We start from the raw sequence: 26,500 nt of genomic DNA on the forward strand, positions 1-26,500 counted from the left end.
AAAATTAATAAAATCTCCGAAAAAATGAATAAAATCTCTGAAAAAATGAATAAAATTCCTAAACAGAATGAATAAAATCTCCTAAAAATGGATAAAATCTTCGAAGAAATCAATAAAATCTCCAACAAATTGACAAAATCTCAAAAAAACAAAAAATGAATAATATCTCCGGAAACATGAATAAAATATAAAAATTTAATAAAATATGTTTAAAAATTGGTAAAATTTTCGAAAAAAAAATGAATAAAATTAAAAAAAAAACAAAAATGAATAAATAAAGCTAATAAAATTTTTTAAAAATAAATAAAATTTTTTAAAAATTGGTAAAATATCTGAAAAAAATGAATAAAATTTCCAATAAAATGAATAAAATCTCCGAAAAAAAATGAATAAAATTTCCAAAACATTAATAAAAACTCCGAAAAATTGATAAAATCTTTTTAAAAAATGAATTAAATCTCCGGAAACATGAATAAAATAAAAAAAAAATGACTAAAGTTTTTTTTAATGGGTAAATTCTGTGAAAAAATGATTAAAATTTCTAAAAAAATGAATAAATTCTCCGAAAAATGGATAAACTTTCCAAAAAAAAAAAAAGGAATAATATCTAAAAAAAAAAAAACGAATAAAATTTAAAAAGTATGAATACAATTTTTTTAAAAATTGGTAAAATCTCCGAAAAAATAAATAAAATTTCAAAAAAAAGGAAAGAAAACTACTTAAATTGACTAAATTTCCAAAAAAAATGAATAAAACCTCCGAGAAATTGATAAAATCTAAAAATTAAATGAATAAAATCTCTGAAAAATTGATAAAATCTCCGAAAACATTAATAAAATTAAAAAAAAATGAATAAATTTTTTTTAAAAAATGGTAAATTCTCTGAAAAAATGATTACAATTTCAAAAAAAAAAATTAATAAAATCTCTATAAAATGGATAAAATTTCGAAAAGAATGAATAAAATCTTCAAATTAATGAATAAAACTCCCAAAAATATGAATAAAATTTCCGAAATTGGATAAAATCTTCGAAAAATTGATAAAATCTAAAAAAAAAAAATAACGAATAAAATCTATGAAGACATGAATAAAATTCCCCCCCAAAAGGAATAAAATCTCCCCAAACACGAATAAAATCTCCGAAAAATTAATAAAATCTAAAACAAAAACAAATAAAATTAAAATATGATGAATAAAATTTATAAAAAATTGGTAAACTCTCCAAAAAAAGGAATAAAATTTCCAAAAAACGGAATAAAATCTACGAAAAAATGAATAAAATCTAAAAAAAAAAAAATAATAAAATCTCCAAAAAATTGATAAAATCTTAAAAGAAATGAATAACATCTCCGAAACCATGGATAAAATATTTTTAAAATGAATAAACTTTTTTTTTAAAAATTGCTAAAAAGTAATTAAAATTTCCAAAAAAAAATGAATAAAATTTCCGAAAAATGAATAAAATCTAAAAAAAAACGAATAAAATTTTTAAAAAATTAATAAAATAAAAAAATCGTTAAAATCTCCGAAAAAATGAATAAAATTTATAAAAAAAAAGGAATAAAATCTCCGAAAAAATGAATAAAATTTCCAAAAAAATGAATAAAGTTTTAAAAAAAAATAGGTAAAGTTAAAAAATTGGTAAAGTCTCTGAAATTTAAATTTCCAAAAAAATGAATAAAAACTAAAATTAAATGGATAAAATTAAAAAATAAATAAATAAAATTTCCCAAAAATGAATCAAACTTTCAAAAATATGAATAAAATTTCCGAAAAATGGATAAAATCTAAAAAAAAAAAAAAACGAATAAAATCTGCAAAAACATGAATAAAATCTCTGAAAAAAAAATTAATAAAATTTCATAAAAAATGGATAAAATCTCCGAAAAATGGATAAAATCTAAAAAAAAAAAAACAAAAAAAAAACAAACAAAAAAACGAATAAAATCTACGGAAACATGAATACAATCTCTGAAAAAAAATAATAAAATTTCCCAAAATATGAATAAAATCTCCTAAAAATTGATAAATCTCCAAAACAATGAATAAAATTGAAAACAAAATTGGTGAATTCTCCGAAAAAACGAATAAAATCTCCGAAAAATTGATAAAATCTAAAAAACAATGAATAAAATCTCCGAAAATATGAATAAATTCCCCCAACCTCCTAAAATAATAAAATCTCAGAAAAAAATGAATAAAATTTCCAAAAAATGAATAAAATCTCTGAAAAATGGATAAAATCTCCGAAAAAAATGAATAAAGTATTTAAAATTCAATAAAATTAATAAAAATTGGTAAAATCTCTAAAAAAATAAACAAAACGAATAAAATTTAAAAAAATAGGAATAAAATCTTCCAAAACATTAATAAAATTTCCAAAAAATGAATAAAATCCCCGAAGAATGGATAAAATCTCAAAAATTATATAAAAATCTCCGAAAACATGAATAAAATCTCAAAAAAAAAAAAAAAAAAATCTAAAAAAAATGAATGCTGACACACTTAATCATTATTATTTTTTTGCAGACGAAGTGAATGTTATATTTTATTTGTGCAATTTACACACCAAACTCAACTTAAATACAATCACAATATTCTCAAATGATTTTTATTTTATTAAAGAAATTTATTTAAAATAAATCAAAATGTTCCTATTTAACTGTTTTATTTTAAATATTTAAAAAAAATAAAATTTCTTTACAAAATTCAATTACATTCAATAAATTTTTTGGTATTTACCGTTTTCGATTGTACTACTTTTATTAAACTTATTTTGAATTACCAGAAAAGTTTGGTTACAAAAAAATCAGTACATTTTTTATTATCTTTCCTTTTTGCTAGTATAACTCTTCCGAAAATGAAGTTAAAGTGCAATAGTGCCAAGTGCTTATATGAGATAAATGGCAATCTACGTAAATTAAACTCTTTCCTAATTATTGTCCCATTCTCATTGTGTTGTTGTTGTTGTTGTTGTTGTTGTTGTTCTTCTTCTTCTTCTTCTTCTTTTGTCTTCTTTTATATAAGAAAAATGACATCGCTATCTTAGAATAATCGGAGTGATCTCCCTTGAACTGATATCGTAGTTAACCATAATGCATCACACAAAACGAGGGCCTCGTATTGAGGAAATAGATCGCTAAAAGCATAAGACCTAAAACATCCGTTACCTTAACAACTTCTGTAAATATGAGTTATAAGTTATGACCCAGAAACGTACTTGAAACTAAAGTAGATGACGTTTCATGTCTGACACGTTTACAGTTTGAAGCAATACCGAGTTTCTGTGTAATCGTTAATATCTGAGTCAATATTAAGAAGACAGACCAGCGAATCCTTTCTTATAATCTCAAGAAGTCTTAATTCATACTAGGTGGTGAGGGGAGGGTGGATTGCTAACTAAACAATACGCTGTCGTTATTACGTACGGTATCCAGTACGTGTAATGTTTATGTGTGCAATTATATTTGATTTGCAAAGGAACGACGCAGAGAGAGAGAGAGAGAGAGAGAGAGAGAGAGAGAGAGAGAGAGAGAGAGAGAGAGGAAACGTGAAAGAAAGAAAATAAAGAGAAACATGAAAGAAAAAAGAAAATAGTATAAATAAAGAGAAAAAGGAAGATAGAGTGGTAGAGGGAAGTGAAAAAACTGGGGATGAAAACAGAAAGAATGACGACGGTAAATGGAGTTAAGAAGACAAAAGAAAGAATGAACCAAAGAAAGAAACGAAAAAAAAAAAAAAAAAAAAACGCAAAAAATAAAGAGGTAAAAAAGAAAGGCGAAAAGGAAAGATGAAAGAGTTTTTAAAAAAGAAATAAAAGAAATAATTAATGAAAAAGAAAGCAGTGAAAAAAAAAAGAAATAGTAAAGAAAGACAGAACGAAAAAGAATGAAAAATAAAAAAGTAAAATAAAAAAAAGTAAAAAAAAAAAAAAGGCAAGAAATGAATTACTAATTAAATGAAGATATAAAGACGGGAATGAAAATTTGGGAAACGGAATGAAATAAACAAAGATATAAATAAAGTAAAGGAAAATTGGAGGAAGGGGGGGGGAGGAAAAATGAGGAAAGAAAGAAAAAAAATGAAGAAAGATATTACTAAATAAAGAGTTAAAAGGGAGAAAAAGAAGAAAAGAAATAAGAGAGAAAATTAAACAAATATAGAAAGAAAAGAACGAGAAAGATAAAAACGAACAGAAAGAAAGAAAAATGTGAATAGGAAAAAAAAAAGAAAACAGATGAAAAGAAGGGAGAAAGAAAAATGAGGGAGGGGGATGTAAAAAGAAAAATTGGAATAAAAGAGAGAAATAAGTAAGAAAAAAAGGAAGGGAGTAAGAAAGGAAAAATGAAAAAATTAAATAAAGAAATTATGGAAAGGAAGTAAGAAAAAAGAAAGAAAGAAAGAAAGAAAAGAAGGGAGGAAGGAAAGAAAATGGGAAAATAAAAAAGTAAGAAAAGGGTAAATGAAGGAAGAAAGAAAAAAGAAAGAGGAAAGAAAAATGGAAAACGAAAAAAGGAAAGAGCTTGAGGAAAGAAAGTGGACAAAAAATAAATAGAAAAAGAAATAAGAACAAACGGGGAAAAGGGAAAGAAATAAACAAAAAAGGAAGAAAGGAAGAAACAAAAAAAAAAGGAAGAAACAGAAAAAGGAAAATCCGAAAATAATGAAAAACGGAAGACATGAATTACTAAAGAAAGGAAAATATGAATAGGGAAGAATAAATAAATAAAAAAAGAACTTGAAACCAGAAAAAGAAAAAAAGAAATGAAGAAGGGAAGAAAGAACGAAAAAAAAGAAAGAAAGCAAATAAGAAATGGTTGGCATGGAAATGGGAAAATAGAGAGAAAAGAAGAGAGAAAAAAAAACAGAGAGAAAGAAAGAGATATAGAAAGAAAAGACAGGGAGAAAGAAATAATGAGAAAAAAATGGAAAAATATAAACAAGAAAAAGGAAGCCGGAAGTATATCCTAGAAAGAGAAAGGAGAAAAGGAAGAAACGGAGGAAAGAAAAGAAAGGAAAACAGAAAGAAAGAACGAGAAAAGAAAACAGGAAAGAAAGAAACGGAAACAGAGGATTAAAATAAATAAATAAATAAATAAATAAATAAGAAAGCCGAAAGCAAACTAAAAGGTAAAAGAACAAAAAAAAAAAAAAAAAATGGAATGAATCAGCAGAAAAAAAAAAAAGTCCGTTCGTTACAAAAGAAGAAAAAAAAGTAAATAATAAAAAAAATCAAATATCTCAAAACATATTCGATTAAACCGCATCGATCATTTAACAATCAATCATTTAAACATTCAATAAAAAAATTCAAATTAAAACACACACACACACACACACACACACACAAATGAAAAAAATGTCCAATCCAGAGTGATGAGGTGAGAGGGACGAGACGACGAGGAGGAGGTTAATAATGGAGGAGTAGAAAGAGAATGGGGTAGGGCGCGAATAAAAGACGTAACAGTTGGAAAGCTGTTTATAGAGTACTCATACGTCCTTGCTGCCGCTGATCCACCCGTATGAGTCCCCTCCCTTCACCACTATCGTTATGCCGTCAACGCCGCAGTTACTGTATATTTTCGTTTTCTTTTTTCAACTGTTTCAGTCCGTATTCCCGGTGGCAGGGGAAGGAGAACGGGGGTTAACATTTTTAGCAATTTAAATTACTAAACAAAAATTTAAATAAATAAATACGACATAAAAGGTGAATTTTCAAAGACTAACAGAAATCGCAGGTACGCAAACGACATAGTGCTGACGCTTGAGAAAGCGAAAATTCTACTGGAGAACAAAGACGGGGCCTTTTAGCTAACCTCCGCGTTCAACCACAAACGCGAACGCGCGTGCATTCATACACTTTCATATACTTTAATATAAGTACCTATTTACTATGCCTCCCCACGGGACAGAGTTAGACACCAGGGTCGTTTTTTAACGTGGAGAAAAGGTACAAAAATAAAAATTGTCTCAGTCGTAAAGGATTTCTCCTCCACCGAAAGAGAACAAGAAAATGAAGTGCAGCATCTGAAGAACAGATACTACACTTTGATCTTGACCAAAAGGCCAAGAAAACTGACGGAAAAATTCAAGGTGATTGTAAAGAGTCGACAAATCGTTTTTTATAAATACGTCATTTTAATTGTCATGTCGAAAATAGTAATTTATTCAAAACTTATGAAAATTCATCGCGTAGAACAACTGCTATTGTGTTTTTAGCAAAAAAAAAAAAAAGTCTGTCGCTATAGACAACAAATACTGCACGCCATATAGAAGTAATCCCAAATATTCGTTTCGAGTTATGTCCCCTGCATGTGACCTCTTCACCGTCTAAGAAAAATGCAATGTAAAAATTACTTTACTTGATGATTTTTCGTCATTTTGGGATATATTATTATTTTCGACATGACAATTAAGTACGTAATATTGTTTTTGCTTAAAATGACATATTAAAAAAAATCGATCTGTCGATTCTATCTCAACAAGCACCAAATTAAACATACTACCAAGGTAAAGTGGAGTACCCAGCTCCCCTATCATCGCAAAGAGGACACTGTAGACTAGCGTTTCCCAATCCCTTTTTTTTTTTACGTTCATCGAACCCGACTAATAATAGTTTTGTCCCAAGGAACATGTACATTAGAAAATATTTTTCAATCTTATTTTATTTCCTCCTTCTCAATCTTTTTTTTATAACGGGTTTAGGTAAAAAAAAAAATATATATATATATAATAAATAATGCCTTTCAATTTTATGTACATTTTGAAGAAAAAAAAATAATAATGTAACAGATCCACTGATGCTGGGTTAGCAGCAGCAGCAGACATATGCAAATAGCCAAGCCAGTTTGCGAGGTGACGTCACAACAGAGACCAAAAGGACACACGTGTTCGGCAAAGCGAGTGTTCAGAGCAGCGGTATTCGAGACGTCTTCAGAGAAAGAGATGTATTCAAGGCGTTTTCGAGACGTAGGGAATTCAAGACGTGTTAGAGACACGAAAGAACGGAAAAGAACGTGTTCGAGACAAGAGAGAGAGAGAGAGAGAGAGAGAGAGATAGAGAGAGAGAGAGAGAGAGAGAGAGAGAGAGAGAGCGGAAATGGATTAGATACACGAGTGTTCGGAAAAGTGGGATTGGAGGCTTGTTCGAGATACGTGGATGGATAGGTGTATCAAAGGCAGCCATTAAAAATGCGTGATAAGAACTTTAATAATTCAACTTACTATCTTTGGAAGCTTATAACTACTTGAAAAATATAATTCACACCCAATTTTTTTTTCAATTAAAGGAGCAAAGACCAAATTTTAAAAAAATAACAGGTTTAATAGTAAATTATGCAAAATTTGTTTTTTAAAATCGGTTATCTTTAAAAAAAATATTTAAAGAAAATCAACGAAATTTTACTTACTTTGATTATAAAAAATATATATAAATTCCAAAAAAATCACTTACCTATAAAAATACTATTAAATGAGTACTTCCGTTATTCATTGTTAAGAATTTATCCATATTTACATTTTATATTCTATGTCCTTTTTAAATAAAATACTTTTTTAAGCAAGTATTAAAAAAAAACGCGCGATCAGATATTTTTAACAGTTGAAATAAAGGGAGACAAATATCTGCTTTTTTCGCGTTGAATCTTCAGTTGCGCTGTAAACCAAAATGAGTATTTTGGGGCCACCTTAGGTGAAAACTGAACACATTTACTTAATAGTTTTTGCCGTTTAAAAACAGACCCCACTCTACTGACTTTTTTTTAATTCTCTTAATGAAATACATGAGTTTTTAAATAATATATTTTATTTCTACTTTAGCGAGTGATTTTTTTTTAATATCTAAAAAAAGAAAACATTGAATGAAATAGAAAAAAATTGTCGTCAGCATCCGATATTTACTAGACTATGTAAGAATCACATGAGCTTTCACTTAAAAAAAATCAACGTGTTTGGTTTTTTTTTGGGGGGGGGTTTAAAGGTTTTACACTTTGGACTAAAAAATTTCCAAAAAACACTTCTTTTTTGTGTTAAATTACAATATATTTATTCATTGATCTTTTATCTTCAATTTGTTATATATAAATTTATGGTGAGTAAATTAATTATTTACTTTTTAATAGACATTTCAAAATGGGAGGCTGAATTAAAAAAAAAATCGTTTGTCTAAAATATTATATTCAGTTTATTGGAAAGAGCATAGAATTTCACATTGACCCTGAAAATATCGTAAAACGTTAACGAATAGAACAATTTTGATAGATTTTTAAAGTTTAAAAATTGAAAAAAATTAACTCGTAATATTCAATTGATTTCATTACGTAAAAAAACATGGCTGCATGAACGCGCGCAGGCACTTTGTAAACACTGTTTTTAAAAAAATAAAAAAATAAAAAAATAATATTTCTATTATTTTTTAAACAACTTTAATAGTTTATTTTGGAAGTATATTCCATAAAGAAAATAAACAACCCACTTTTAAAAGAGAAATTACGATTTTTTAAATATTTTATTCGCAGTTTTGTGTTAGGGGTGCCAAAAATTCCACAAAAATTCTGATACACCTAGTGGATGGGCTCAGAACCGAGACGAAAATCCATACGTGGCTGGAAAAAAGAATAATGAACTGCTTAAATATTTAGAAAAAAATGCGTTGTTGGAAATACTAGCCATACAGGCTTTCCTTTAAAAAAAAAAAAAAGAAGCGAATTGAGTTTTTTTTTAATTTTTCCTTTTTTATGTCCTTTGCGACGAAGTCTACAGCGTGTTGGGTCCGTTAAAATGTAATGACACTGATAAAAATAAGGTGTATAACGTTACAAATATATTTTAACACATTTCAAACACTAGATACATTGTCTTGTTTGTTCACAATTCAAAAATAACTGAAATAATTGATTGATAAAGCCATTAAAATAATACCAACAAAAATATACAGTAGAACCCCGGGATACGGCATTAAAAATTAGTAACAAAATACAGTACAGTATATAATACACATGTATATAATCAAATAACATTATAAATAACACTGTAAGGCGGGGCAAATACCGTAACCAGGGACCGGAAAAAAAGATCGTGTTCCATATAGTAACCTGAAAAAAAAAAAAAAAAAAAAAAACGTATCCTAGGGCCACCGTTATCCGGGAGTTCTGACTACTGCGCCACAAGTCGCAGTCAGAGTACTTGTAAAAATTCAGTTGGAAAAGTGACCTTCTGCTGAAGGTTGTCGGTTCAATATTCAGTGTGACTAACCGAAAATACAGTCGCGAATTACTTAGGCCATCCACCCGGTCATGACTCATAGAACGAGAGTATGCTACATCCGTGAATTCCTTGCAGATTTTCAAGTTAGACAGCAAGAATCACCTGAAGAAGGTCGGAGATTACATCGACCGAAACGTTGTGACAATAACACTCAAGACAATAGTCCGAATAATCCAAATAATACCAATGACCAATCCTCATCTTAATACTTCAAAAACGTATTATTATCACTTGTACTCACTTGGAGTTTTCACACAAGCCATCATCAAATATTTTTTTTAGAACAAACTGTGATGTTCTATGGAATTTGAATGACAAAATAGTCTCTCCAGATTCCCAGTACTTTCCATCTCTTTTGATAACATATGCAAATTAATATGCATCATCGCAACAGCCGATAAACATTTATTTCTCGCTGGCAACGGCCATTGGTCTTCACTAGAATTTGATCCCACTATTCTTCGCACTCATTCAATGGAGGCTTGATATGGGCTGAAATTTGAAATCCCTTTTGTATACTAGTACCCGAAATTGTAATTTACCCCCCCCCTTTTTTTAAATCTCGCGACAGAGTTTTAATTAAAAGTTTGAATAGCTGGCAGCCATTTTTGTTTTATGTACGCATAATCCCACGATCGATATTTCGGCTTGAACAGAAAAAAAAAAAAATGGAGCTAGGAAAAGCGAATAGGAAGAAAAAAAAATGTAAGATTAAAAAATGCGGGCAGGGTAGAAAGAGAATGTGATAGGCAGGAAATGTCTAACGGACTTTCAGCCAATCTTGCCACGACGTAACTGCGTGAGACGATATCATCGTTTGGTCAGACTGACCGCGCGAAATCGTCTTATCTAAAGTGTTGAAAACAGTCCATTTATATTCGTACCAGCAACAGTTGGTCAGTGCGAAAGATAATGTGGAAAAAAGAAAAAGAATGATAATGCTAGAGTGGTCATTAGAGTGGTAAAGAGAGGGAAGAGAACGAAGATTAGTTTAGAAGGGGAAGGGGGAAGAGTAGGAACGAGGGGAGGAAAATAGAATGTCGGGAAGAGAAGGCCGCGAAAACGAATGTCAAGAAGAAGAAGAAGAAGAAGAAGAAGAAGAAGAAGAAGAAGAAGATAAGGAAGGGAAAAACAAGTAGTAGTAGTAGTAGTAGTAGTAAAAGGAGAAGCTGAAGAAGAAAGATGAGGAGGAAAGGAAGGAGAAAAAATAAACAATAGTATTAGTAGGAGAGAAGAAGAAAAGGAAGAAGTAAATAAGGAGTATAAAAAAGTAGAGGAAGAAGAAGAAAAAGAAAATAAGACATTGAAGAAGAAAAGCAATAAGAAGAAGGGCGAGGAAGAAAAGAAGAAACAGAAGTAACAACGACGACGATTAGTAGTAGTAGTAGTAGTAGTAGTAGTAGTAGAATAAAAAGAAAGAGAAGAAGAAGAAAGAGGGGCACATACGAATACGTGGAACAATGACGTGATTGTGAATAAAAGTGAATAAAATGAAGAAGAAGAGTTAGAAAGGAAAGAAGAAAGGGGAAGAAGAAGAAAAAGAAGAAGAAGAAAAGAAATGCTGATGGAAAGGGGGAAGAGTACGCTAACGTAAAGAAGAATAACGAGAAGACTGATAAAAGAAGATTAAGAAAAACACGAAGCAGATGAGGCGGCGAATACGTATTTTGAGACTATTACTACCACTACTACTACCACTACTACCACTAATACTACTAATACTAATAACAACAATATTAACAAGAAGAAGAAGAAGAAGAAGAAGAAGGAAAGCATGCGCAGAACATGTTAAACTATGTACCCAGCGGGAAAAATCCTTTACGTCGACAGGCTTTGTGTTTGTATTTTTAGTTGAGTGATTTGAGGGACATATTTAGTGTAAAAAAAAAAAAAAAAAAAAAAAAAAAATGTACCTGTTACGAAAAGTCACGAATGTTTTTATTTTTGACATTCTATTTAGTTTGTAAACAGGACGCCGCGTCTAAAATCGTAACCAATTACTGTTCGTTTCTTTGATTTTGAAGAAGAAAAAAAAAATGGCATTGGTAATACAAGAAATTCTGATGGTGAATGTTTCTGTTGAGTAACCAAAATTTCAAAGACTTAGAAAAGCCGCGAAAAAAATAAATAAATAAAAATAAATAAATAAAATAAAATAAAAATACGCACTCGTAAACGGTTACAGTCGCGGGAAATTTAATATAAATTAAGGGGTTCACAGACTTATTTAGCCAGTGAGCTCCCTGAGGGCTACTTCATCACCAACGGATCTCACATATGCATGGAACCAATAACGTGAAGATGAGGGGGGGGGGGTACTAGAGATGCCCAAGCCCAGCACTCCACCCTTTACTTGTGTTTTACAAGTGTTTTTTGCAGAAGAATGTATTATGGGCCTGTGCCCCACCGTGACACCTTTTTTTGCCACTTGATCACCTACCCTAAAAAAGTTCTCTGATTAGTGATGGAACGACCCCAAGATTTTTTCTCGATTTCGATACAATTACCGATTCCGTTCTAAATCTCTGACTCCTATACAGCTGCAGATCCCGAGTCTTTTAAAACCTGTAAATATTTATATTAAGAGCAGTTACTTTTACATAAATTATTTATTAAAAGGTATTCAGATTTGGGAAAATCTTTTTAATCGGTTTTCGGCCAAAAATTTGGCTGTCAAGGGGCCAAAGTTCAACGATTTAACTTTTGAGAACTCTACCAAACTTCTCTATTTTAAATTTTACATGAAGGATATTCAGACTTGCAGCAAGCTTTTTAATTGGTTTTGGGGCGAATATTTGACTTCCAAGAGGTCAAAGTTGAAAGAGTTGACCTTTGAAGACTCTACAAACTTTTCTCTATGATAGTTAGGGAAGCCTATTATATAGAAAGGCATTACGGTACACATGCAGACTTTTTAATATATACATATGCACATAAAGTTATGAACAATACATAGGGCCCGAGCAAAGCCGAGCTGAACTGCTAGTATATATATATATATATATATATATATATATATATATATATATATATATATATATATAGTAAGTTATAAAATGTATATGGCGATTAAGCTACACTGAATATTCCGCCATATACATTTTATAACTTACTTATTAGCTCTATCTACGTATTGAGCACTTTTGATTCATCAGGCTTATAAGCCTGAAGAATCCTAGAGTGGATGAAACGCGGAATATTCAGTGTTGCTTAATCGCCATATACATTTTATAACTTACTAACTAGCTCTACCTACGTATTGAGCACTTTTGAAGTAAATACATAAAGTTTACGCATAAATCTATACTTTCGTACATTAATTTTATGGGAGTAAATTAAGTAGTTATATATATATATATATATATATATATATATATATATATATAGATATAGATATAGATATATATATAGATATATGTCTTAACGAAGATTGGGAGTGCATCTCTCCAAGTGAATTAACGTGCCTCCAGATATCAATCTGGACATTTTTACGACTCTACGCGCTACACACAGCACCTAGACTTCCCAAATGGTCACCCATCTGGTACTCGACAGGCTCAACGTTTCTTAACTTCGGTGATCTGGCGAGAACTGATGTGCCAACGTAATTGTGTTGCAGTTGACTGTATACTCTTTCCCGTGGCAGTCGTCTGCACCGACAAAGGTTAGTATTAATACAGAACGTGGATGGTTCTACACAAAGCCTTTACCACTATAATCAAATCATCTGTGAGGATTTCCGAGCAACTTTGTTGTTGTGGCGGAACTCATACGTCGAAATCGACGGGAGAGTCAATCATATATATATATATATATATATATATATATATATATATATATATATATATATATATATATATATATATAGTGGAAATGGTAATTAATAAAAACTGGAGAGAGTGCTCAATACTGTTGTAGAGCAAATATGCGTTTTATTTTTTATTACCGTATCTTTCTGTTAAGTTACATTATTGTTTCAGCTACACGGCCGTTTTTTTTTTGGCCGTCTGTAGCTTCCTCAGACTTTTACAGAAATGTTCGTTATTATGGGATGAAAGAGAGGAAGAGTGAATGAGGTCAGGAGGGCGCGAGGAGGGCGGAATAAAGAGAGGAAGGGAACAAGGGGGAGGGTGGGAGGGGGCGTTTGGTATGTCGGTAATGTTTTAGTTTTGGAGTTTAAGGAACTTGTGGGGGAGGGTCTGGGAAGTTCATTTCTGGTGTGGCTGAAGGTATAGGGATACATGGAGGGGAAGGGGAATATCTGGGGGTAGGAGGAGGGGGGGTTACTTTAAATTCGAGTCTTAATGTTAAAGTTTTTATGCGTCTCGTCGGTGAGTTGTTTTTTTTGGTAAGTATGTCTTGACCTGTTGGGTGTTCGCTTATGTTTGGAGGCGGGGGGGGCTATGATTCGGTTTATTTATTTAGTTTTTATTTTGTTGTTGATTGTTTGGAGAGGGTTAGCTAGCGGCCGCGGGCACGAGTACACACATGCGCACGTACACACATATATACTTAAAGAAACGGTCACACGTACACATACATCCCCGCCCTGGCGTGCAAATATATACACATATGTGCGCCTGCATGCATAGACACCCGCGTTGCTCCCGCTTACGTCAAATTTTCTTTAACGTGCTAAAATTGGGTACGTATACGCCGGCATGGATGCGCTCATATATATATATATATATATATGGGCAAAATAAAAGCCCACTGCAAAGGTCTGATGAGAGTTGTTTTGTTTATTTCCGAATTTTACTTATTACTTCGTTATGCATTTTTCTCTTTGAGGATATTCTGTCGTTTCTTGAGAGTCTACGAAAGAAATATCCATATTGACTAGTAGTAAGAAGGATGAATCAGAATCGGAAAAATCAGACCTTTTGGGGGTATCAGAATCGGAAAAATTTGTACCTATATTCGGAGGCCAAAAACGATTCCTTTAATTTCCTTTCTTTATTTGATTTTGGTTGAAGAAAAATCTTCCACTGCTGGTAATAATAATAAAATAATAAATTTCGGTCTCTGCTGATATTCTTATATACACTCGTGAGCAAAAAAATAAAAAATGCACCAAACAAATTTTATACATTTTATTGCACTAAAAGCTATATTGACCAAAGAATAATTGAACAAGGAAACTTAAAGGAGACTAGTACAAGAGAACAAGACATTTACTTTAAGAAATACTTAGTATAAAATCGCATTCCCTTTTGATTTCTTTATAAGATCAATCCTTTTAGACAAGCTCTCAACCAAAGTGGAACATTGTGAAGAGGAGATGTTATTCCATTCACTTTACATAGCTTCCTACAATTTGTCATTGTTCTCAAAAGTTCTTCCGGCCAATGCACGAGATATTATGGACCAAATATTCTCGATTGTGTTTAAATCGGGCCTTTGACCTGGCCAAAATATCACATTAATTGAATTATCAGAAAACCATTTATTGTGAGTTTAGCAGTGTGTGTAGAGGCAGTATCATGTTGAAAAATAATGTTCTGGGATATTTCCAGCTTCTGGATTCTTAGTAACAGTCCTGTTTCTAACATTCGAATGTGTTCCTTTGCATTGATTGACTTCTCACATCTAATAAGTTCCCCAACTCTTGCTGCAGTAAAAGTTCCCCATACAATTATCCTTCCATTCCCGTGTTTACCTGTCGTTTTTATGCAACTTGGCGAGAATCATGTTCGAGTTCTCCGATTGCACCATTCAGGAGCACCGGGAGCATCACTAACAAGACAAAATATTAATATAGCAGTTTTAAGCGATGGCTAAAGGCTTATTTAATGGGCATTTGATTATATATATATATATATATATATATATATATATATATATATATATATATATATATATATATATATAACTACTTCATTTACTCACATAAAATTAATATACGAAAGTATAGATTTATGCGTAAACTTTAAGTATTTACTTCAAAAGTGTTCAATACGTAGGTAGAGCTAGTTAGTAATTTATAAAATATATATGGCGATTAAGCTACACTGAATATTCGACGTTTCATCCACTCTAGGATTCCTCAGGCTTATGCGCGAATTCTGTGGTTGTTTATCGTTTTTATATGGTCCCTTTTCTATTGAGGATTTAGTTAGCCAATCAGCTTTCTAGTATCCACCGCGCCCCTTCCTATCAGCCAATGGGCATGCATTTTATCGGACAAAGGATTTGTTTTAAAATGTGTGTGTGTGTATGCATATATATAATATATATATATATATATGTATATATAATATATATATATATATTATATATATGCATACACACACATGTATATATATACGTGTTTGTGTGTGTGTGTGTGTGTGTGTTTGTGTGTGAATTTAAACATATATTGTTGAAAGCACACAGTTTTTCTCTTCAACGACCTTCTTTTTGCGAATTTACGTATTAATCTCTTTGTAGTGTTTTATCGAATGTTTGTATATAGAATCCATTACGTGTTGTTGCATTGTTTCCGCTACCGCTTTCTACTGAAAACTCAGCCGTCTTCAGGCGATTGTTTATTTGCTGGATTCAAAAACGTGTGGCTATTTATAGAAAAATACGTTTGGGGAGATGTGGTCATGTTTTTAAGTAGTATCCAATTAGATGTATGTACAATATTTAAATAGGTTTGTTAAAATTACAATGAAATAAAATTTACAATCTAAATTTTTTTCTCTTCTCGCCTACTTATCGTTAATTACGTACCTAAACACTTTAAAATATTACGACTGGATTCGTAGTTAATATCATCGTTGGACGTTTCATTTTTATATACAAAACCTCTAGAATTGGAGTTTTTTTTACGTTGGGGTTATTATGTAAGATTTTGATATCTTCAATCATAATTTTCCTAAATTCTATATATATATATATATATATATATATATATATATACACTAGCAGAGGGTGCCTAACTTTGCGCAGGCGTAAAATACGCTTAAATATGATATTTTAATTTGTCCAGATTTCGTATATATTATTATAGAGTCATGATTTCAAAAGTAAAAAAGGGTATTTGAGTGCCATCAGCTAGAATCGAAACCGAAACAGTAGCATTCAAAGCTGGCAACGTTACCACTGTACCAACGTGATACGTATATTAGCTGACTAAATAATAAAAAAAATTAAAAATAAACTAAGATGTACAAACTGTAAAACAACTTTTTTCCAATTTCGACACATTTTTGACCCGATAGAAACAATTTTAACCGGCTAAAGCCCCATAAAAGAACGGTCCGTAAAAAAATTCAATCATTTGAGGCTCCTAGCGCCGCTCTGCGACTTTTAGTTTCGGAGGAGATAGAGTTTAAAAATATAGAGACAGACAGATATATAGCCTTTTATATATAATATTATTTTTGCGTATACACTAATTGCAAAGGATTATAAGAAAAGGAACATTTTAAAAAGTATATTTTTTTATTCTCTATATATTTACGGCTAAGCACAAAATTATAAAAAGCTTGTGTTGTCTGTTTTACAGCGTATCGCCTTTTACTTCATACTGAAATACAATAAATGACTTGTCTACAATGTTTTACGGCATATCAATACTTTATTAATGTATTAATACTAAAATACAACAAATGAGTTGTCTTGTGTATTTTAAGGCGTATTAACCCATTTATGCAGTTATTTAATACTGAAATATAATAAAAGACATGATAAAAGACTTGTCTCATATTTTACAACACATCAACATCCTTTTGAATTTACTTAATGCAGACATACAATAAAGCACTTGTCTCGTGCTTGACGGCGTATCAACACTTTTTAATCTTACATAACACGGAAACATACTAAGAGACTTACAAGTCTCTTGTACAACATGTTTTACGGCATTTTTGCATTGTGTAATGCGAAAATGAAATGCACACTTGCCTGGTATGTTTTACGGCATATCAAACCTTTTTTCAGTTATATACTACTGAAATGTGTTATATACTATAAATGATTTATTGTATACGGTTGATTAAACATTATGGTTCAAATTGAGGGTTCATACCTTCCCCAACAATATCAGTGCGTAAATGACCAGAATAGACGCAGTAGGATTTGAAAATGACATGGACGTTTCTGAATTTTTTAGATGAGGATGGATAATTTGTATTATCTGATAAGTAGTTCTGTTCAAAATTTCGTACAGATTCACGAATTCGACAAAAAGATTTTGTAGTTCGACAAAAAATTTTTGTTATATGACAAAAATGGTTCTGTAATTCGACAAAAATGATTCTGTAGTCCGAAAAAAATGATTCTCGGAATCTTTTTTGTCGAACTACGAAATCATTTTTGTCGAATTTGTAATTCGACAAACAAAGATTTCGTAATCCCACAAAAAGATTCTGTAGTTCGGCAAAAATAATTCTGGAGTTCGACAAAAAAGATTCTAAAGTTCAACAAAAAAGATTCCGTAGTCCGAAAAAAAGATTCTAAAGTTCGACAAAAAAGATTCTAAAGTTCAACAAAGAAGATTTCGTAGTTCGACAAAAAAATATTCTGCAGTCTGACAAAAAACATTCTGTAGTTCGACAAAAAAGGTTTGAACGTTCGACAAAGAAGATTTCGTATTTCGAGCAAAAAGGATTCTGTAATTCGACAAAAGAGATTTCGTCGTTCGACAAAAAAGATTTCGTAGTTCGACAAAATATTCTCGAGTTCGATAAAAATGATTCTATAGTTTGGCAAAAAGGATTTTGTAGTTCGGCAAGAGATTTTGTAATTCGGCAAAAAAGATTTCGCAGTTCGAAAAAGAAAAATTCGTAGTTTTACAAAAGCATCTCGTAGTTCGACAAAAAGATTCTCGAGTTCGACAAAAATGATTTCGTAGTTCGACAAAAAATGATTCTGTAGTTTTATAGAAGAGATTTTGTAGTTCGACAAAAAAGATTCTGCAGTTTGACTAAACAGACTTTGTAATTCGACAAAAAAGATTACGCATATATACTTTTTAAAATCTCGAAAATTTGAGTCCTTTGGAGTTATTTCTCTTGTTTTCAAGATGGCGTCGCAATATCGTCGTTGTTTTTTATGCCACAAAATTTAATTATCTTATTTAAAAATAAAACTATTTGACGAATTTATGTTATTTTGGTGTACGATGTTTTCTTTCTGTCACAGATATGTACATCTTACAGATTTTTTTCTTTTGCTTTTTAATATAAGTAGAATTCTGAATAAATACCCAAAAATTATAGTAAAAAATAATTTAAAAAAAAAAGGTATTGTAGACTTCTAGTCATTTTTTACAGCATGATAACTATTTTAAGATTTATAATAGGAAAAAAAAAAAACGCTGATTGCAAACAATTAATTTTATACATTACATTCAGAACAAGTTGTCATTTTAGCCGGAAACGGGAGTTTGTTTTTTTTGTTTTTTTTTACACAGTGATCACCACTTATCAAGGCCCGGGAGCCACTCAGGGATAAGGGTTATTGCAAGTACATTACGTTAGTGTGGAGATTTGATGAAGTGTTTACTTAAGGGGGCGGTTCATTAGGAATTTGTTAACGTTGGACTTGAAGACATCCAAGTTGTAGTAAGGTGGGAAGCAGGCAGACGGAACAGAGTTCCACAGGCGTGCAGTTCTAAGAAAGAAGCTTTGTTCATGGAATCCACGTTTTGATTTAGGCACAGATAAAGAGTGGGGGAAATTTTTCACAGTGGCGATAGGTTTATGTATTTTCCCAAGAGTATTAGTTTAGGTGTGCATACGGTATAATCACGTTGGCACACCGGCTCTCGTCAAATCACTGTAGTTAAGCAACGTTGAATCTGGACGATTCTAAAATGGGTGACCATTTGGGAATTCCAGGTGCTGCGAGTGCTGCTCGCTTATCACGGCATTCTTTCCAGTCAATCTTTGGGCTCTCCTTGTCACTAGACCCAAGAAGTGCCGATACAGAAGAGGTGTGGCTGGAGATTGCACAACCTTTGCCTCACAATTTCACTCGCAGCTATCCTTACAAGGGTGCCCATTGTCTCTTGAAACTGAACGGAAACGGAGGCATCGATCGATCGATTAGTGCAGTTGGTAATCTGGCAGATCTGAAGGGAATCGAACTCGGCATCTACTGTTTCATTCAACTTATCGCGCACCTTATATTTTGTTTGTGAAAGGTAAAAAGTTAGTGCTTGTTAAGCTATAGTCGACAAATCGAATTAAATATATATATATGTATATATATATATATATATATATATGTATATATATATATGTATATATATATGTATATATATATGTATATATATATGTATATATGTATATATATGTATATATATGTGTATATATATATGTATATATATATATGTACATATATATATATATATATATATATATATATATATATATATATATATATACATATATATATATATCGTTTTTACCAAAAACAATATTACGTACTTAATTGTCATGTCGAAAATAGTAATATATCCCAAAATTACGAAAAACCATCGAATAGAACAACTGCTATTTTGTTTTTAGTAAAAAAAAAAAAAATGTCTATCGCTATAGACAATACATACTGCAACCATGACACAAGTTATCTAAAATATTCTTTTTGGAGTTATGTCCCCTGTGCGTAGCCTCCTACTGCCTACGCCTAAGAAATATGCGATGTTACCAAATTTTCCGTAAATATTACATTTAACTAGAAATAAATTTCTACTCGATGATTTTTCGTAATTGTTGGATATATTACTATTTTCGGCATAGCAATTAAGTATGTCATATTGTTTTTGTTTATAGCAACATATTTTTTTTTTAAAATCGATCTGTCGACTGCATCGTAACAAACACCAAAAAGTTTTATTGACTTAGCGCAACTTTGCATTTTTCTTTTCTGTGTTCGCAACACGCAACAGGGGGGGGAGCATTCCTTATTCCATTGAATTAGAATTTCTTTCTTGTCTTTCTTTTCACAAAAATAAAATTCTCCCTTTCTTCTTCTTCTTCTTCTTCTACTTCTTCTTTTCTTTCTTCTTCTTCTCTTTCTTCTTTTTTCTAACTATCTAACGAAAAGGAGAAGAGAAAATAAATAAACGAACGAACGAAGGTTAGTTTTATGACTGATAAACAGACAGACTTACTCCGTTATTTTGGAAACTTTTTATTTACTTTTTTCTTTTCTTTTCTTTTTTTTTTTTTTTTTTTTTTTGCCCGGCCAAGAAAATGTACCTGTAACAAGAAAAGCGAGTCGGTACCCCTACTCCCCCTCTCTCTCTTCTTCTCTCTTTCTCTCTCGCTCGTTTGCTTGTACACAGTTCACAACGCGCTAGCTTCTCCCACGCAATAATGCAGTCACTCGGTATGTTTTTATTTGCGTAAATGCGTTTGAGAGCCTTCGAAACTTCATTCATTCTGTGTTGTTAAAACGAAGCCCCCCCTAGTCGGATATACAACAACATAAAAAAAAAAAGAAAAAGAAAATTCTTTTGGCTAGCTTTAAACGAAGTAAAAGAAATTCGCTCTCGCCAGATTCACACACGCAAAAAAAAAAAAAAGACTTTAAAAATATAATATATATACAAACCAAAAACACGTGGAATATACGACATGCTAGCCAATATAGTTATCAACGCACCTGAAAACTATAAAACCATTTTCGTTTTAGCGACTAATATTTTTAAAGATCTTTTAAAAATGTTAATTTTAGTTGGAAGCTAAATTTAAACATTACAAACAAAACAAAAAAACGTACTTATTAACAACAAAAAAAAGAGGATTTAAGTATATAAAAAAGGGAGCAGACTAATCCCTTAAAAGAGGTAAATTATACCTACTGTTGCGCGCACATACGCGTAAAAGTCAACGTTCTAGCTATTTCAAAGTGCGTCATATATTGACGTAACAAAAACACAGGTACACCATTTCTGTCTCCGATATGAAAAACGCGTTTAACCAATTTCGATATTAAAAATAACTTGCTAGTTTTAAAATCACTACTAGTTCGTCTGTGAATAAAGCATTTATATAAACGAAGACACGAATATTTATATATACGCATATTTTAAAGAAATTTATCAAAACTATTGTGAATTTCTTCGAAGGAGACAAATTAAGCCTCCTTCTGGAATATAAAAGATCAAACAATGGAGGTAAATATCCGACTTTCTAGAGGCTAGAATAAGCCAGTACGAATCTTGGGCGTGGCACGTCTGACCGACCGGGGTGGCTATATAATTGTTTTATTTTTTGTTGTTGTTGTGTATTTGTTTCATAATTTAGCTTGTCTCCTTCAACTTGGAAACGAGCGGTGCCGGTGCCGGTGCGGTGCGCGGAGTTGGTTGATAGAAGTTCTCAGTTCACCCAGAACAGAAGAATTCTTTAGCTGGAGCTTTTTCTATTATAAAAAAAATAAAATAAAAATAAATAAATAAATAAAAAAAATAATAATAATAAAAATGAATAAATAAAAGCACATATCCTTAACTTTTCGGGTCTCTATAGTTAAAAAAAAATATTTGTATATTTATAAATTCATATTTATAATAATATAATAGTAATAAAACGCTAAAGCAACACAAATAAAAGGATACAAAAAATATAGTAAAAAAAAAAAGAAAGAACGGTATATAGTAAAAAAAAAAAAAAAAAAAAAAATCAATCGGGGTGACTTTCTACCGTACCATCTCTCTATAATTCATCCTCCGTGACCAGCTAAAAAAAAGTTGTGGCATTGTACTGTGAAACAACATAAACAAAAAACCCGGACCGTTTATGGATTACATTAAATGATTCTCGTCGTATGAGAAAGAAAATAAGAAGAAATGAACACGCCAAAAAGGTGAGTGTATATAGCGATATCACTTATGCATATATGATGTATTTATATGTATGTATGTATTTATATATATATATATATATATATATATATATATATATATATATATATATATGTATAGTTATGCAAGTGTGCTTACATTATGCGCATGTATAGTATAGATGCGTATCTTATGTACATGCGTGTAAACGTAACTATATTATGAATATATATACATACACATATACACACACGAACACACAGGCACAGACACAGACAGACACACACAGACACACACACACACACATATATATATAATAGTGTTCTTATTCATGCGCTCATATATATATATATATATATATATATATATATATATATATATATATATATATAATTGCAATATGAAAAAGAATATATATAAAAAGATAGAAAAAAGATATTCCAAAACAAATATATTACTTTGTTTATTTAAGCATACCTATGATTTATTTATGTGTATGCATGTGTATGTAAATATGGACATCCGTCCTATATGTAAATATTTGTAAGTTCATATATATATATATATATATATATATATATATATATATATATATATATATATATATATATATATATGCCTACATTATGCTTGTAGTAAAAGTAATATGGATATATATATATATCCATATTATACATAATATATATCTATATTATATATACATGGATATATATATATATCAATATTATATATATATATATATATATATATATATATATATATATATATATATATATGGGTGTGAGTGTGTATATATATATATATATATAGGGCAAAGTTAATATATATGCGTTTATTATATATATGTATATATATGTGTATATATATGTGTGTATATATATGTATATGCGTATATTATGTATATAAATTGGATAAAATGTAAAAGAATATATATATAAAGATATATAAAAGACATTCAAAAACAAATATATAAAGATTCTTATATGGGTATATATATATATATAATGCATATATTACGTATATATTTTATAATCTCTACTCACATATAAAAGCCCCTGCCTGTGAGCAAGTTCTTTATGGATTGTAAAACGGCTGGAATTATTTATTGAAAATTCACTTGAACAAATATCTGTCTGGGATAGGTTTTTAGTATCGAAAATCTATAATCAAATAAATCCGATTAAAGAAGGGACAGTCAAATTTGGACCAAAATTTACACCCCATATACTGCCTAACATTACACTTGCATTTAAGACAGTTAATTTAATTCAAGTCGGTATATATAAAAAATATTTTATAAAATCAAAAATAGGTTCTCTACAGTGCAATGTAGACTCGAATGTATGGTGGAGTGAGTCACTGTGAGTAGGCATGTGAAGCTAGTGCGCCGCTGTGTGTCCCCGACTAAAGTAGGCGATCAATGGTTTGGTTGTAAAAATAGGCGATTTCACGGATTTCAATGACAACAAAAGTATTGGAAGTGGGGATCATTTGTTGATCCTCATTCAATCCGGGACCAAGTCGGGTCTCCTTGCTAATATTGTGTGTATATATATATATATATATATATATATATATATGTATATATGTATGTATGTATATATGTATGTATATATGTATATATATATGCATGTATGTATATATATATGTATCATATATATATTTATGTATATATATATATGTATCATGTATGTATATATGTATATATGTATATATATATGCATGTATGTATATATATATGTATCATATATATATGTATGTATATATATATGTATCATATATGCATGTATGTATATATATATGTATCATATATATATGTATGTATATATATATATATGTATCATATATGCATGTATGTATATATATATCATATATATATGTATGTATATATATATGTATCATATATATATGTATGTATATATATATATGTATGATATATGTATATATATATGTATATGTATGTATATATGTATATATATATGCATGTATGTATATATATATGTATCATATATATATATGTATGTATATATATATATATGTATGATATATGTATATATATATGTATAGATATATATTAGATAAATATATTAGATAAAAAGAATATCTGCTTACTGCATAAGATAGTAGAGGCTCTACCCGGTTAAGAGGAGCCTGGATTATCATATATGTTTCTCGATCTTATTTCATCTTTCATCTTATCTCCTCTATTCCCCGTCGTCTACCTCCTCCTCTACCAACACTCCCCGTTTTTCATCCTCATCCCCTTTTAATAGCCACTGCGAGTTTGCTTTGTGATTTTTAGGGCTATGACAACAGCATATACTTTTCATTGTTTTGACTCTCGGGTGTGTACCCGTTGATATCTTATATGCTTTTATATCTAGAGTAATGTGGTCCTCGGTTGATTAATTGCGTCTGTGTCGATTATATACTCGAGAGTCAAAACAATGAAAAGAATATGCTGTTGTCATAGCCCGAGTGATTTTGAACATCTAGTCAGAGTTTACTTGAAGAAAAACTATCTTCATGCCAGGTTAACCTGACAAACCCTTTGTAGAGAGATATTAGACACTCGAGAGCAATGTCTAGTAGGGATTAAAGTTTCTTGTGGTCTCCTGGTGTTACTGGATTGTGGGACAAGAATTCATCTAATCTGGTGAAGTATCAAGCTTAGTGCTGTTTCAATAGGCAGCACCACTTAAAGAAGATGCATCATTTGTGTTAACCATAGCGAGATAAAAAGCAATTGTGTTAGCCATAGCGAGATAAAAAGCAATTGTGTTAGCCATAGCGAGATCTAACTTGGGTCGCGAATATTTTGAATATTAAGTTCGGGAAAAGTATCCTCATGCAGATTGTCCTGACAAACCCCTGCTTTACGTATATTTGTGTGTTCATATGGGTACGTATATGCATATATTGATTTGTGTGTGTATATATATATATATATATTATAGTAATATATACATATATATTATTATAGTATATGTATGTATATATATACGTCATTATAGTATATATATATATGTATGTATATACATTATTATATTATATATATGTATATACATTATTATAGTATATATATATGTATATACATTATTATAGTATATATATATGTATATACATTATTATAGTATATATATATGTATATACATTATTATAGTATATATATATATATGCATATATACATTATTATAGTATATATATGTATATATACATTATTATAGTATATATATATACGTGTATGTATATATACATTATTATAGTATATATATGTATACATTATTATAGTATATATATATGTACATATATATACTATTATAGTTAATATATATATTATAGTATATATATATATATATATATATATATATATAAAAGCTGCATGTGTGTGTGTGTGCGTGTGTGCGTATGTGTGTGTGTGTGTGTCTGATCACGGAAAGGCTCCTATATGGTTGACTATTTTAAAAAACTGATTACATATAATGATACAAGATGTATCGAGACACAGGAATGGGTATGTTTGATCTGGCAGAACGGTGGTTCATTAAAATTGTGGGGTCTGCGTTCGTGCCTGATCCACAAAGTATGGAAATAAAAAATTAAAAAAAAACAAACAAACAAAAAAAACGTTTACAAGTGTTTTTGATATAGATGTACATAACAATACTTTGATAAGTATGTTTTAACTTAAATAGGGATGGTATAATGAAATTATGGGGTCTACGTTCGCGCCTGGCCTCCATAGAATGCAAATAGGCACAAACTTTAATAAAGACTTTTCATATCTGTCTGCGTAAGTATACTTTGATAATTATGTTTCAGTTTGAAGAAATATGGTATAATAAAATTATGGGGTGTTCGTCCGCTCCTGACCTCTATAGAATGGAAATATGTCACAAAGTTTTACAAGTTTTTTTTAATATAGATCCTCAGAATATTGTGATAAGTGTTTCAGTGTGAACAGGTATGGTATAATAAATTATGGGGTTTATCTATTTTATTTTTACTTTCATCATATTTTGCTTTGGTTTTGATATCCCCAAATTCAACCCAAATTTACAACCCCTCCTTTTCATAACCTATCATACGTTCATAAATCAGAGTCCATTTTCTGTAGGCTGTTTTTGAACCCAGTCAACGACGGGTACGTTTGCTAGTATATATATATGAAATTTGCATAAATGAAAATATCATGTTTAAGCGTATTTTATGACCAGGCAACTCCAGGCGGCCTGTTAGTTTTTATTAAAAATTGCGTTACAAATTAATCGCATGCATAAACATATTTCAGCAGAGACCAGTTGACATGCCGTAAAACACAGCACAACTATCACTCAGGAATCAACGTGCATCTGGGAATAATGACAACTAATGCATAAATCCACATTCTTCAAGGCACATTGGGATGCTATCCTCACCGCCGGATATAATTATACGTAGTCATACAAAGGACC

At 30.3% G+C, this 26,500-nt stretch overlaps 1 protein-coding gene and 1 pseudogene across 6 annotated transcripts in view; one reads left to right on the forward strand and one right to left on the reverse strand.

Moving 5' to 3' along the window:
• The window catches only part of LOC145261151 (uncharacterized), a 1,211,790-nt gene that overhangs the window by 379,001 nt on the left and 806,289 nt on the right, over positions 1-26,500 (forward strand). For 2 of the 6 annotated variants that reach the window (XM_080119453.1, XM_080119458.1), the window contains exon 1: positions 19,830-22,069. The exons of the other annotated variants lie outside the window; for them this stretch is intronic. In XM_080119453.1, the coding sequence (XP_079975579.1) occupies positions 22,053-22,069 (17 nt within the window). In that variant the 5' untranslated portion in view covers positions 19,830-22,052. Of the gene's footprint in view, positions 1-19,829; positions 22,070-26,500 lie in introns of those variants that run through there. 6 annotated transcript variants of the gene reach the window in all.
• Positions 5,866-6,080, reverse strand: LOC145261425 (U2 spliceosomal RNA; annotated as a pseudogene).

This window comes from Euprymna scolopes, chromosome 37, assembly GCF_053919585.1.
Source record: "Euprymna scolopes isolate OS-2025 chromosome 37, ASM5391958v1, whole genome shotgun sequence".
Classification (NCBI taxonomy): Eukaryota; Metazoa; Mollusca; class Cephalopoda; order Sepiida; family Sepiolidae; genus Euprymna; species Euprymna scolopes.